Here is a 14,344-nt window from a genome sequence, read left to right on the forward strand (position 1 = left end):
CCTAACCGGCCTTCCGGCCAGGAGGGGCAGCTTTGGCCCGGGAGGCCGGCAGCCGCCTCCAGCAGGCTGGTCCCAAAATGTCACCGGTCAGAGGCTGAAGAGCTTCCTGCCCCACCTGCCGGGCACTCAGCCTCTCCTCTCTGCCCCCCTTTTCCCCAGGGAAACAACGATGACCTGATCCTCTCTTGCTGCCTCCACTACTGCAACGACAGAGCAAAGGACTTCATGCCGGCCAAGAAAGGTGGGTCTGGGGGAGCTCGGACGCCCCACAGGAGGGCCCAGCAGCCCCCGCCAGGTTTCGCAGCCGGGCTCGCTCTGGAGGGAGGCAAAAAGTGGGGTGGAGCGGAGGGGGGCACGTGAGGTGCCTGGTCCCTGACGCCTCCGTCGCCCGGCCCTTTCCTGGAAGGCTGCGGGGGCCCTTCCGCCGCCTCCCGGCAGCCCCGGAGCCATTTCCAGTGGAGGCCGCAGCCGCTCAGCCCAGCCCCGTGCCTGTCGGGCCAAACTCTGAGCAGCTTAACTTGTCAGCTTGACGGAGAAGGCCTTTCGCAGTGTTTACGCCTGGCTGGGGCGGAATCGAGCGATCAGGGGATTATGGCGGATGGGGCCTGACAATCTGACAGCCTCTGGTTTCTAGCAATCCTTGCTGGCCCAGGGGATGGTTATTGTTAAGCCCTGGAAGGTTCCGCTGGGGGGGGGCCGGACAGTGTCCCTGGGCTGGGTGAGGCCCAGGCAGAGCGGCCAGGGACCCATCATCCCTTCCCCCGCCTTTCGCAGACGACCCTATCCGCCTGCTCCGGGAGGTGGTACTGCTGACCGACGACCGGAACCTGCGGGTGAAGGCCTTGACCCGCAACGTGCCCGTGCGGGACATCCCCACCTTCCTGCGGTGGGCCCAGGAGGGCTGAGCGGACCCCTTCCCTGGGAAGCCGTGCAGCTCGTCGCCAACATGGAGGGCGGCCTCAGGGCGTGCCCGTGCCCCGTGCCAGGGCTGTTGTGCTGCCACCGCTGCCACCCCACCCCCACCACCATCCTTCCAGGAGAACACCCAGCACAATAAACGCAGCGTCTTCAACTCCACCTGGAATGGCCCTGCTGTGGGTGCACGCACACGCGTGGAGAAGGAGCCCGGGGTAGGCGGTCACTGTGGAGGGAGGCGAGAGTGAGCAGGGTTGCTGGCCTCTGGGGCCAGGAGGAGAGGCCGGTCGGGGGGGCCTAAGCGGGCCTCCGATCCCCCTGGAGCAGCCCCCCCGCAGCCCTGGCCAAGTCCTGGTGGGCAGCCAGGAGTTCTCGGTTCAAACTGCCACTGCTGCTCCTTGGTGCCATCAGGAGCCGGGGTGGGGGGGAGAGCCCTCCTCCAATTTCTGTCAGCAGCCCCCCCCCCCGCCCGAGTGTCTGTCTCAGGTTTTTAGCCCCTCTCCCATCCCTGCCACCTTCCGGTCCCTCGTTCCTCTGTGCCATGGACTAAAGCACCCTGCCTGCCCACCTGCCAAACCCAGCCAGCTCTGTCTCCTTGGGAGGGAGGCCAGGAACAACCCTTAAGGTTGGGGGGAAGATGGCCAGGAAAGCCCCCCCCCCCGCAAGAGAGCAAGGGAGAGGGCAGAAAAATGGGGGCTGGGATCCAGCTGTTGTGCCCCTTGGAGGTTGCGTGGGTCGGGACAGCTCCTTTCCCAGCCAGAGCCCTTCCCCATGGGAAGACTTTCCTGCCAGTTGGGGGGGGCGGAGTGCCCCCGTGGGGCCCCATGCCGGGACTGGGGGGAGGGGCCTGGTTTGCTGCAGGGCAGAGGAGCCCACCTGCCTTCCCTTTGGATGGGATTTGCCCGCGGTGGGCTACAAGCGTGTGCCTCTCCCGGGGTGTGGCGCGGCCCCTCCTTTGCTGAGGAGATGGGGTCTCTTCCACCCCCTGCAGCTTCTGACTCTGCCTGACTGGCTTGGACGGAGGGCCTTTGCCCACTTCTGTTCCCTTGTTTTCTTAATAAAGTTTTAGTAGAAACCTTCCTCTCCACGGCTTCCTTTGGGGCAGGGGGGGCAGAAGAGAGGAAGAAGGGGGGCCATCCCAGGAGAACGTTTGGGGGGGCAAGAGCCCCTTTCCAGCCATGTGCCAAAGGGGAAGCGCCGCCAGGAGGCCAGAAGTTCTAGGCTGCCTTTAGGCAGCGCACGGTAACACCCAGAACCAAGGAGCCCAACTGACCGGCCGTGGTTTCTGTCCGGGGCAGCCTGTGGAGCCCCAAATGACCAGCTGCCGGGTTAGGACAGCCAGTGAAGCCAGCCCTTCTGGGGACGGCCGGATCAGGCTGAAGTGCCCAGCGCCATGGCCTTTGCGTCCATCGTGCTGAAGGCATGTGCTGTGTGTAGGGGGCAAACAACACGCTACACGCATCAAACGGGAGCATGACCGCCACTTTGGGTGTGGACGGAATAGCCCCTCAGAAGTTGTCGGGGGCCGCTGCTGGCTCTTTGGCCAGATTTGAGCATCTCAAGGAAGTGGGGGAGAATTTCCTCTGAGCAACCGAGCGTGAGGGTCCGTGGGGAGAGCTGACCCCTTCCCGTTTCCTGCATCAGCTGTGCAAACAGGGCAAGGCACCTGCAGTCGTTCCCCCCCCACCAGCACTTTCTGGCATTGAAAAGGCACCAGCCCCCCCCACACACACACACACACCTCTGGCACCATCTCTGCGTCCGGCTTCACTTCTGGCACGCACACCCTGTGCAAAAGGAAAGCGGAGAGAGGGGAAGGGGCGCCAGTGCCGGTGACCCTCCTGCTTCACTGCAGCCCGTTTCTGGGCCTTGCTTCTCCCGACAGGAGCCTCTGCCCCTTCCCCAGTAGCACCCCAAAATTCGGACTTTCACACACACCCCCATCTCCGCCCCAAACCCACTCAAGGAAGCAGAGGCCTGGATGGTGGCAGCAGTGTTAAAAAAAACCTTTATTGCTTTATGGGAGGCTTAAATGTTGCTTGGCTTTGGTCTCCGATACAAAAGGAGAGGCGTCCCTTGGCCAAGGCTACAGAAGGCACGGGTGCTCAGTTTCCTTTGGGTAGGGCCCCCCCTCGGGGGGGATTCCGCTGGGTCCTCTCAGGGCTGGGGGGAGAGGCAGCTGGCTCAGATGAAGACACAGCCCAAGGGGGGGCGGGGGGGAGGCAAGGTGTTGTGTGCAAAGAGAGAGCAGTTTCACATTTTTCCGTGGTTGGTTGGGGTCAAGGGGGGAGGGAGAGGGGCAGCTGGGTGCCCCCCACCCCACGAGTGCAGCAGAGGCCGGGCGGCAGGTAGCTGGCCCCCCCCAGAAGTAAGGCAGAGACCCTCTGGGGCTTCAGGGAGGGGGGGCAGGAAGCCCAGCCCCAGATGATGCTCTCCCGTCCTCAACGAAGCGGACAAACAGATGGAATTTTGTCTTTGTCAAATATTATTGGGGTACCGAGTGCCCCGTCCTGGAAGCAAGTCGGGGTCTTCACGGGCGGGGGGGGGGGAGCTACATTGGAGCTCAGAGGAGGTGCTGCCACCTTCAGGCCCGGGCAGAGAGGCTCCCTTTGACCCACAATCTGGGGACTGAGGAAAGGGGCGCCCTCCCCTTTTCACATTAGAATACAATACAACTCCCCCCCCAGCCCGGCTGCTCCAGACACCCCCCCCCTTGCAAGGCAGCGGCTCCAGCGCAGCAGCTCCAAGCAGGCCGACCGTGGGCTGGATCCGATGGCGGGGCTTTGCACCGCCCCCCACCGCCACCTTCTGGGGGCTTGAGGCCGGCCGGGGCTCCCCTTCCTCTGCCTGAGCCTCCAGGGGTTTCTGGGGCCTCTCCGGGGAGGCGGGGGGCTCTTCCCGGCCCAGAAAGGCTCGCCACAAGATCGCTCCCCCCCCCCCGGCGAGTATTGTTCAGGAGCCCTTTTGTGAGGAGCAGAAGAGGGGGCCCTGTGCTTCCAAGGGGCCGCAGCCCCGAGTCCCAGCTAGGCGACCCGAGAGCCGAAAGGGCGGGCCAGGCCTGCCCCTCACCAGCTACCTCCGCTGCCGGCCCCTTCGAGGCTGGGGCGAAAGGCAGTTGGCTCCGTCCGGCTTCCCCGTCCCCTACAAGGCTAACCGCGGAGGCCCCTCTAAAGTCTCTGCCGGGGGGGGGAGGCGTGAACGGGCCCGATGGAAGAGGCCCTTCTCCCTTCCGCCCGGGGGAAGGAACGCCAACCTCCGCTCGCACCCAGCCCCGGCAGGCCTCGCCGACGCCCCCCTCGGCGCAGGTGCGACGCTGCCCGGCGCGCCCTCCTCTGCAGCCGGAGACCTCCGCAGTCGGGGGCGACTGAGGCGGAGGGGACCCTTTGAGGTAGGGACGAATTGGCTCTCCTGGGCTGGGGGGGAGCGCGAAAGCGCAGCGGAGGAACCGGGCGCGCAGCCGGGGGTCGCCCTGGCGCTGGTGCACCCCGAGGGGGCCGCCTCCGGGGAGGAGAGCGAGTAGGTCCCCGGGTCGGAATGGGGGCGCGTCAGGGGGGCGAGAAGCGGCCTATGGTCCGAGCGTGATGGTCGTTGTGCAGATGGTGGCTGGCGGCCACCACGGCGCCCTGGGCCAAAACCTCGGCCGCCTTGTCGGGGCTGAGCCCGAGGTAGAGGCTCTCCAGGGCGGCCTTGGGGTCGGCGGCGGCGGCGGCGGCGGCGGCGGCGGCGGCCAGGAAGTGCGAGGTGTGCTGGAAGAGCTCCTTGTCCGGCGGGGGCTGTTGCGCGAGCCGCGCCATGGCGAGCACCCCCTCGGGGAAGTCCAGCTTCAGCTTCCCGTCGGGGCCGGCGGCGGCGGCGGCGGCGTGCATCTTCATGTGGCTGAGCAGGTTGCGCTGCTGGGCGAACTTGCCCCCGCAGACCTGGCACTCGTAGGGCTTCTCGCCCGAGTGGATGCGCATGTGCTCGGTCAGCCGGTACTGGCGGGTGAAGCGCATCCCGCAGGCGTCGCAGGCGAAGGGCTTCAGGCCCAGGTGGCTGCGCATGTGGCGGGTCATGGTGCCGCGCTGCGTGAACTTCTTGCCGCAGATGGAGCACGGGTAGGGCCGCGTCAGCCAGTGCGTCTTCTCGTGCTGGCGCAGCGTGGCCGGGTCCTTGTAAGCCTTGTCGCAGGAGGCGCAGCGGTAGGGGCGCAGCAGGTCGCAGCCCGGCGGGCCCCCCGAGGGCGGCGGGGGCGGCGGGGGCGGCGGCAGCGGCGGTGCCTTGTCCAGGTAGGGCGAGCCCTGCCCCCCCGCCGCCGCCGCCGCTTCCGCCGCCTCTTTGCGGTACAGCTCGTCCTCCTCGTTGTGGGCCTCCACGTGCGCGTTCAGCTGCTCGGAGGACGGGAAGCCCTTCCCGCAGGGGATGCAGACGTAGAGGTTGTCGCCGCCGAAGCTGTCCGGCTCGTAGCCCAGGTAGCGCTCCAGGCTGCCCCCCGCGGGGGAAGGGCCGCCGCTGCTGCAGCCCGTCTCCTCGCTGGTGCTCTTGTCGGGCTCCAGGTCCTCGGCCTCGCCGTCGGCCTCCACGCTCTCCAAGTAGCGGCGCGGGGGCGGCGGGGCCGGCCCGGAAGGCGACGGGGCCTGGGGCTCCAGTTCTCGCTCGCCACCGCTGCCCTGCTCCCGCCGGGCGCCGCCACAGTCGCCCTCGTCCTCCGCCTCCTCCTCCTCCTCCTCCTCCTCCACGTAACCCGCCACCAGCGGCTCGTGCTTCATCCAGCGGTACAGGAATTCGGGCGCCACCTCGACGCGAGCGCTCGGCTCCGTCCCGGGGCTGCCGCCGCTGCGATGCTGCAGGTGGGCGAAGGCGGCCTGGAGCGGGGCCGTGGAGCCCGGATCCCCGAAGGCCGCGTGGGGAGGCAGCAAGGCCGGGCTCTCGGGCCGCGGCTGCAGGACGCCCTCGCGGCTCTCCACCGCTGCTCGGAGGCGGCTTTCGGGCGGGGGCGGCGGGGGCAGTTGCGGGGAAGGCCCGTTCGGGCTCTTCTTGGAGAGGTCGAGGCCGCAGAGCGGGGGGCAGAGCCCGTGCGGGTGGGCGGCGGCGGCGGCGGCGTACAGCTCCCCGCAGTGGGTGCTGAGCGGATTGCTCGGCTCCACCGGCCGCGGCGGCGCCCCGAAACAACTCTGGATAACCGGCGTGGCGGCGCGGAGGCCCCTGGCCAGCTTTCCGAAGGGCGCGGAGGCCGAATAGCTCCCGCCGCCGCCGCCGCCGCCGCCACCGCGGAGCTGGTAGTATTTGCCGGAGCGCTTCAGCTTCCTCTTGCACAAGGCCACCAGGTCCGGGATCTGCAGGTAGCTGGCGGCGGCCAGGATGGCTCCCAAAGCGGGCTCCGCGCTTGTCACGCCAGCCGGCTCAGCCTCGCCCTCGGCCCCGGGGCCCAGGCGGCCGGTGTAGATAAAGTCGAGGACGGCGCGGAAGACGGCCGGGCTGACCATCTCCTGGTCCAGGTTGATGAGGTTGTCGTGCACTACCAGGGCCTTGAGGTAGGCGCTGCTGGCCGCCAGCACGTTCTTGTGCGCGCGGAAGAGCGCGTTCTGCACCACCAGGATCACGTCGCAGAGGAAGCCCTTAGTGCGCTGCGCGTTGAGCTGGAGCAGCAGCTGCCGGGAGTGGCCCGTGGCCTCCGAGGCCTCCAACATCGCTGCGCCTGCAGGGGGGAGAAGAGAAGAGCCCAGCGGGCCTGAGCTGGCCTGGCCGCGCTCGCCCGCCACGCGGAGGCCCGGGAAGCGGGCGCCTCTCCTGCTCTCCTCCGCCTCGTCTTCCCCCGACTCCCCTTATAGAGGGGCTTTCCCTCTTAGGCGGCGGAGGGGGAGGAGGAGGAGGGGAGGAGGAGGGGGCTCAGCCCCGGTGTTTCCCGGATCACAGCCTCGCACGCCCTCCTCCGGGTGGGGCCTCACACCTGGCGGGACAGCGACGGTACCGCTTCCTCGCATCGCCTCCCCCGCCCCCCTCCGCCGACGAGACAGATCCACGGCCGTAGACCCCTTCTGCTTCCGGGCCGCTTGCCGCGGCCCCGACGCTGCGGGCTAGATCCGGGCGCCGTTTCTCTGTCCGTCGCCCTCCGGAGGCGAAGGAAAGCGAGAGCGCCGTTAGCCTCCTGCTTTCTCACTGTCAGTGGCCGGATTTGGGGGGGGGGGGGAGGCAGAGAGAGAGACCCCTTCAGGGCTGCCGGCCTGAGCGGAGAAGAACGGGGGAGCCCGGCTGAAAGGGTGGCTCTGCGCGGCAGTGCCGCGGCTCGGCCTGCCTGGGGAACCGCCCTGCGGCCCGATCCGCCAGTGGGCAGCCCCCTTCTTATCCGCTGCGGCCGTTCTTCGCCAGAGCACACACACACACACACCCCGCCCAGGGTCTCTGGTCCGGCAGCCCTAACCTATTTGCTCCTTTTGGCCGGCATCCCTGTCCAGCTGAGGGATCGCCGGGTAGGGCTGTCTTGCCTGCGCGAAGGGGCTCCGGGCGCGAGACAAGGCTGCCCAAACCCCCAAAGCCGTCCCGAGATCCGGCAGGAGCAGCCGCCGCCACCACCGCCTGTCAAAAGCTTCGCGGGGCGAGCAGCCGCGGCCGAAGGAGTTGGGTGACGGCCCTGCCGCCGCCTCGGCCGAGCGAGAACGCCGAAGGCCGGGCGGGAGGATGAACGAGCGCGGCCGCAGCAGGCCTTCCGTCGCCCAGGGAAGGGGCTCCGGGGTCGTCCGGAGCGGAGGGAGAAAGCCGGACAGGCAGTCGGACCGGGTCCCGCTGCAGCCCCCGCTTCCCCCAAAGGAGCCGCCGCTCGCGGACGGGCCGGAACCCCGGAGATTTCGGGCTGAGCGGCTCCTTTCCTCCCGCTGACTTCGGAATCCGCCCGCGAGGAGGCCGCCCGCCCGCTTCCTGCCCGGCAGAGCCAGCTTGCGGAGCGGGCAAGAGGCGCCAAGTCCGGAGGCTCTGGGGTCTTCCCGCCCGTCCCCTCCCCGTCTTACCTGGGAGCCCCGTCGGATCGGCCAGGCAGGCGAGGTCCGCGTGGACACGCATGGCTCTTCTCTTCTGCTGCCACGGCGGCGGCGGCGGCGGCGGCCGCTCCTCTGCGCCCCTCGCAGCGCCTCAGGCCGCTTGGTGGAGGCTGCGCCGGCTGGTCCCCATGTGCCGGGAGCGCCGCGGCGGCGGAAAAGGTAAAGGCCGGGCCGCGAACTCCACCTGACCCCGGGCTGAACTCGGGCGTGTTAAAGGAGCCGCCGCGGCTTCCTCCGCCTCCGAGCCAGTCAGCCAGCGAGCGCCGAGCTAGCAGGCGAGCGGGCGGGCGGGCAACGGGGCTGGAAGAGTGCGGCAGGAGGAGGAGCCACCGGCGGGGTCCCGGAGGAGCAGCCCCGGGGAGGAGACCGCGCCGCGACCCCCGCCCGGCGAAGAGGGCAGGCAGGGGAAGGCTGGGCCCCCGAGAGCAGGGCGGGGCCAGCACGGCGCGCCCATCGGAGCAGGACCCGCCGCGCTCTGCCGGGAGCCCAGACCGCCCCGTCGAGGAGACCGGCGCGCGGGAGAGCCGGCTGGGACGGCGGCGGAGGGAGCCCGGGGCGCGCGGCTGCTCGGCGACCAGGTGGGTGTCCGGGACCGGACGGGACAGTCGGAGCGGGGCGAAGCTGGCGCTCTGCGCGCCCGTCCGCTTTTCCCTCCGGCCGCGCTTCCTCTGCCAGCTCTTTCCCTTCGGGCCCCGGTGGTCTTGACTTGTCCCGCGGCCTCTGTCCAAGAAATTCGCTCCCCGCCCACCCCCAGGGACCCCCAATTCCTGCCGGTGCGGCGACCCCTGGCGGCCGCGGCGCGGCTCGGCGGGTCCGGCAGCAAATCCTGCTCTGGGCCGTTCGGAGGTCCGGCTGCGCGCTGTCCAAGTCCCGGGGCAGGCAGGTCGGGGGGAGGGGGAATGAAAGCAGGGGGGGCATGATTCCCCCACCCAAATATGACGGTTTTGGTTCGGGACTCTTCCTCCGCGGTCGGGCAGGGCTATTTCAGCGTTTCCGGCCTGGTCCGTGTCGGCGGAGAGAGCGCGACCCAGGCCGCTGAGCAGAAAGGGGCCTCCGTGGCTGCCAGACCCACCGGGCCTTCGGTCAGGCGCTTTGGGGCCCCTCCGACACTGTCGACTTCGCATCCGGGGCCCTCTGCCCCCACCGGAGCCCGACAGGGACAGGGCAGCATCTGACAGGCCCGGCGTGGCGCAGGGTCAGGGGGCTTCAGGCGTGGCCAGGAGGGCACAGGCCACCCAAAGTGCCCCGCCGGCCCCTCCGCTGCCCCCTCTGGACGGTTGCAAAGAGCGAGACGGGGGTGGACTTGTGAAAGGGGTGGAAAGGGCTCTGGCCTCGCTTCTGTCCGGCTTGAAGGGCCTTCATCCGGCCAGTTTACCGCTCTGTCCGCGCAGGCGACGAACGGGAATTTCTGTCAGGGCAGAGAAACGTGTCTTTGCTGGCCACGTCCTGGAAATCTGGGGGCGGTGGTGGGGTGGTGGGGGCTGCGGGGGCTCCTTCCAGCCCAAAGCCTCTCCCGTGTCTGGAGGAAATGCTCACCCCTCCCCCGTCTTCCTCCGGGCCAAACAGCCCCCCCCCTTGTTTTCAGGCCGAGCGGGCCCAGGAACGTCGGGTGGGCGAAGCGCCCCTCGATTTCACGCATTTGCAAGAGAATATTTTAAGAAAGGAAAACAAAGACTTTTGCATAATTTTGAAGCTAACAAAACTTCCGAAGTGATTTCTCGGGAGATAAAGGGCGGGGGGCGGGGTTGTTCGGGCTTGCGGGCCTCCGATTCTGCTACAGGCTCGTTCTGGGGGTGTCGCAGAGGCTGGAAGGGAGAGTTGCTTTCGCTTTCGCTTTCTCCGCGCGCTGACAGGGTCGCCGCCACCCAGTCCCTCGGGATGAAAGACCCCTCCAGGCCCTGCCCCCCCTCCGACACCCCGGTTTCCGGATCCTGCTCTTTAGTGGGGTTTTAAAACATAGGGATAGGGCTGCTTCGAATTCCCCCGATCCTCCCCCCCCCCGCCCACCCCCGACTTCCGAGAGTTTCACGAAGGCCGTTAGTGAGACTGAAAACGCGAATCTCCTCCGCGCAGCGTTATTCTTTATGGATGCTTCTGCGTTAGACGCGAACATTTTTAAAAATTAGTAAACTCCTGATTTTCTTGTACGAGATACTTTCCGTCATCACTTCAGCCTGGAAAACCTGTTTCAAGGGGCCATCATCGGCGCTCACTGACAGTCAAGAAAAATAAATAAATTTTAAAATCCGAAAGTGGAATAATAATTTTATTCAACCGAAAACTAATCTCATTCCGGGCTTCCTTGCTGGGTAACGAATAAAACCCGATTCAAGTTTCGTGGCCTGTGTAATTTATTGGGCCGTTTAATTTTCATTCCCATCCTTCATGCCTTTCAAATATTTTCGAATATAGTATATCTTTTTTAAAAAACGTGTGACGTTTAGGCACTCCTGTGTCTCTCTGTCGATCCGATACAAATAAGGTGGTATTTTTGGCAATATTTTTTAAGCGGTCGCTTTACAGCAACGCCAGTTAAAGTCCAACCAGACACTAAAAGTTTTTAGAACGAAAAGAAGAATCGTAGATGCTGCTCTAAAGAGTCTTTGGCTTCCGGGAGGAGGTTATAAAGGACACTTTCGGGGCTGGTGGGAGTCCTGCAAACCTTCGGCTCCCCCCGCCCCGCCCCCCGTCTTTCTCATTCCTTGATAACTGAATCGTTCACTGCGACTCCAAAGGCGGCTCCCATCGATCGTAAAACAAATTGAACCCCTGCCGCGGTCCAGCCCTTCCCACCACCCACTCTTCAGACCCACAGGAGAATTCCGCCCACACACACGCGCGTGCCTCAGTTCCTCTCTTCAATAAATTAATACTAAATAAATAAGGGGATGCAATCAGTTGTGCGGTCCGTGTTCGCCTGCTTCCCCCCCCCCCCGACGTCCGTTGCCCTTTTGGCGGGACGAAAAGAGCTCCGGTTCCGTTCGATGGGGAGAGGGGCGCCGGTGGCCTTCCGCTCGTCTTCCTCTCTCGGAATGTCCCCAGCGGAAGGGACCTGGCGGGGGGAAGGGCCGTTTCTCGAAGGAGCTGGGGGGGGCGCTTCGGTTCTCCCAGGACGGATCAAGGAGGGCGAAGGCCGGCTGGTGCCGACGTGTTGGCTAGCGACTTCCTCGAAGGGACTCGTTCTGCGCCCCAGAAGGCCGTGGTTAAGGGGGGCTCCCCCGCTTCTAGCCTGCTTGGGACCCGCCCCATCACCCCGGGCCTCTCCCTCGGGGGTGTTGTGTCGGGAGTGTCCCCGAACCTCGTGGGGCTCAGAAGCCTCCACTCGGGACCACCCGCCCGGCCTCCCTTTGCTTCTGTCTCACAGGCACCGGCGCGGGTTGGGGCTAGTGGTGTCCCCCACCCCGGGACTCGCGTGGCTCCCTTCTTGTGGATGGGATTGCAGGGGCGCCGGGACTGGCAAGGGGGCCGAGGCAGAGCCGCCTCCACTGGCTGATAGACTGCCGCAGGCCCTGGACGCTCTCTTTAGCCAGCTAGCAGCCCGGGGCCTCGCCTCCAGCTGAGGGAGTGAAAGGTGGCTGCCTTGGTCGCCCCCATGCTTAGGGAGGCCGGCGTCATCCTCGGACGGCCTCCCCGCCACTACTTTCCCCGGAAGGAGGGGTCCCCGCAGAAACCTCCCGGTCTCCCCCAGAACCGGGTTTCCTGGACCCCGCCGGCCTCCGAGACCCGGTGCGAAAGTAGGCGCTGTGCGTGCGGAGGGCGGGCGGCTGCGCCTGGGCCGAGGAGGCCGTGGTGCGCGGCTAGGGCCGGAGCCGCTGGTGGGGGGGGGGGCTTTGCACAGCCCTGCGGTTCTCGTTTCCGTTCTCCCACAGCTTCTTGCGCCCATGCAGGAGCGCTTGGGGGGCATACGGCCGCCGCTGCGCGTATCTAAGCCAGACGGCGAAGGGCGCCGAGCCCCGCTTTTTCTGGGCAGGCGGCGGACGGGCCACCGGGGAGGGCTGCGATGCTCGTCTGAACTCTCAGCGCCCGGCCTTGATGTCGCCCTCCCAAAGCAAAACCCAGGAAAGGAAGTTCGGTGCTTGAAGCGCGAAGGTGGGAACCGGGAGAGCTGAATTCTAGTCCTGCCTGAGGGCCGAATCCAGCTGGGGCTGGGTCACTCCTTCTCCCCCAGCCCAAGGCGGCAAGGCAAGGCAAAGCTTTCCCCCAAATGCGCCCCCCCACACACAAACCAAAAAAAGGCAAAGCCTAAAGCAGAACCAAGGTAGGTGTGTGTGTGTGTGTGTGTGTGTGTGTGTGTGTGTGTGTGTGTGTATCAGCCTGGGAACCTCTCAAGACCGCCATGGGGTCCGCCCCAGGCCAGCTTTGGCCCCGGAGGCCACCCCGTACAGGAAGGAGAGGGAGCAGAGCTGCCCACCAACCTGCCTGAGCCAGAAGCCCCCTCAAAGGCAGGCCGCCAGAGCCCCTGGCCCCAGCAGAGGCAGAGGAGAGGGCTGGCTCCAAGAGCGGTGCCCCTGCTCTTCTGGTTTCCCCTGGGATGGCGGGTCCCCCCTTCCCCGTCTGGCCCAGCTGCTGGGACCCCTGGGGGGGGCTTGTGGCCCTGCCGGCCTTTCCAGGTGAGTCGTGGGAGCCGAGCCGGGTCGTCTGCTTCCCTCCACCAGGCTGGACCATCCTGTTTCCTGGAGCGACCACCAGCAGCAGCCCCATTTACCCCAGGCAGAGCTTCCAGGCTTTAGCTGCCTTCCTCTGGAGCCCTCCTGGGCTATGCAGCACTGGGGACCCCCCCCCCCACTCTCTCTTCTGAACTGCTAGGCAGTGCTGGGCTGTCCTGCCTCCCTTGGGGCCGTCTGTGTCTCAGGTGGGCCTGGAGAAGCAGAGGCTCTGGGGGAGAAGGACCAGCCTTGGGGCGGAGCTCCTCATCTTCCTCCTCCCCAGGTGCAGCTCGGGAGCCTTTAAAAGGGGGAGAGAAAACAGACCCCCAACGCCAGGAATCTACTTGCTCATCCCTCACTGGCTGCCTTAATTACAGGTAGTCCTCAATTTACAACCACAACCGAGCCCAAAATTTCTGTTGCTAAATGAGACAGTTGTTAAGTGAATCTGGCTTTCCCCCCCCCCCCAACAACGTTTTGGCAGTGTGGGTTGTTTTTCATATTGATTGCAAAGAAGTCTTGTCACTACAGACGTTATTGGAAGATGAGTCGCCTTCTGGGTTTCATCCCTCAGATGGGAAGGAGACCAGGATCCGCTTCTGGGTCTCTGGATTCAGATGACAAAAGGGTTGGGGTTTCTCTTCCCTTTCCGGAGAGACAGCTGCCTTCACTTGAACACGCAGGCTTCTCTAAACCAGGGGTGTCCAACCTGGGCCACTTTAAGAGCTGTGGACCTCAACTCCCAGAATTCCCCAGCCAGCATAGTTGAAGTCCACAGGTCTTAAAGCGGTTGAGGTTGGACACCCCTGACCTAAACGAAATGAAACATTGCAAGAGTCCCAATTATTCGTATGTGTGTGTGTGGGGGGGGATGTACAGAGGAAAACCTGCACGCACACACACACATACACACAATCAAAGATCACCTTCCTAATCTGCTACAGACCATTTGGTGGCTCAGCCACCTTCATTATTGGAAACTTAAACCAAGCTTCTTCCTTAGGAACAGTCTACCTTTGACTAGCAGCTTCTGCCTGTCAGCCTTGTCAACCCTGGTTGTGGGGAAACAGAGGCAGGTCTTACTAAGGCCGTTTCTTCGCTTCCAAATATTGCTCAGGTTTTATTTTTCCTTGTAAAATATCCCAAGGGGAAGATCTGCATTTAAGGGACACCTCCCTGAGTTCCCCTGCCGGAGTACCTCAGTTTCCCCTGGAGAGCTGTTCCTTCGCCTTCCTGGGCATGATGGCAGCTGGGAGCAGGGAGGTGCAGGCGGTCCGTGCCTCAGGGGGAAAACGGAAGGGCCTCACTGTAGCTTGGGCAAAGGGGGTTGTCGTGGGTGGGCTGGAGAAGCCGGAGAAGCTGTGGACACAGCAGGTCTGTTGATCTGAAGGCAGGCCAAGAAGCCAAGGGTGGAAACTCATCAAGGAGGGAAGCCACCAAGAACTAAGGAGGAATTTCCTGACAGTGGGAACAGTCAAGCAGTGGAACGGCTTGCCACCAGAAGCTGCGGGTGCTCCATTACTGGGAGTTTTCAAGGAAAGACTTGACAACCATTTGACCGGGATGGTCTCCTGTTTGAGCAGCAGATTGGACTGCAAGACCTCCAAGGACCCTTCCCAACTCTGTTATTCTGCTATTCTGGTCAGGCAGAGGGCGGGGGGGGGGGGCGGACAGGCTTTCTCCAACTGGAAAAAAGACCTCGCTCCGGGCACAGGTTATTGTGCAGCCAACCCCCCCCCCTTCTCCTCCTTGATCTCCGGACAGGCCAAAGAA

The 14,344-nt window shown here is 65.1% G+C and overlaps 2 protein-coding genes across 5 annotated transcripts in view; one reads left to right on the plus strand and one right to left on the minus strand.

Annotated features, from left to right (window-relative positions):
* SMG6 (SMG6 nonsense mediated mRNA decay factor) overlaps window positions 1-1,990 on the plus strand; it is a 72,259-nt gene extending 70,269 nt beyond the window's left edge. For all 4 annotated transcript variants that reach the window (XR_014494459.1, XM_083379654.1, XM_083379656.1 and 1 more), the window contains exons 18-19: window positions 160-241; window positions 775-1,990. Coding sequence is in view for 3 of the 4 variants with exons in the window: in XM_083379654.1 (XP_083235780.1) it covers window positions 160-241; window positions 775-905 (213 nt within the window). In the remaining variant the exon portion in view is untranslated. The remainder of the gene's footprint in view (window positions 1-159; window positions 242-774) is intronic.
* A 1,194-nt stretch (window positions 1,991-3,184) lies between these two features.
* HIC1 (HIC ZBTB transcriptional repressor 1) lies at window positions 3,185-8,039 on the minus strand. Its single transcript, XM_083349821.1, has 2 exons — window positions 7,896-8,039; window positions 3,185-6,589 (listed from the first exon to the last, which is right to left on the minus strand). Exons 1-2 carry the CDS (start codon window positions 7,945-7,947, stop codon window positions 4,461-4,463), a joined length of 2,181 nt encoding a protein of 726 aa, XP_083205947.1. The 5' UTR covers window positions 7,948-8,039; the 3' UTR covers window positions 3,185-4,460.
* Between the last annotated feature and the right edge of the window lie 6,305 nt (window positions 8,040-14,344).

The sequence above is a fragment of the Vipera ursinii genome (assembly GCF_947247035.1).
Source record: "Vipera ursinii genome assembly, chromosome: 1".
NCBI lineage: Eukaryota > Metazoa > Chordata > Lepidosauria > Squamata > Viperidae > Vipera > Vipera ursinii.

What these genes read in the sequence shown, in the direction of transcription:
- HIC1 (XM_083349821.1), bottom strand. Translation starts at nt 7,947, where the DNA reads ATGCGTGTCCACGCGGACCTCGCCTGCCTGGCCGATCCGACGGGGCTC. An exon ending in CGATCCGACGGGGCTCCCAG is followed by an intron (nt 6,590 to 7,895) that starts GTAAGACGGGGA and finishes TCCCCCCTGCAG; the next exon opens with GCGCAGCGATGTTGGAGGCC.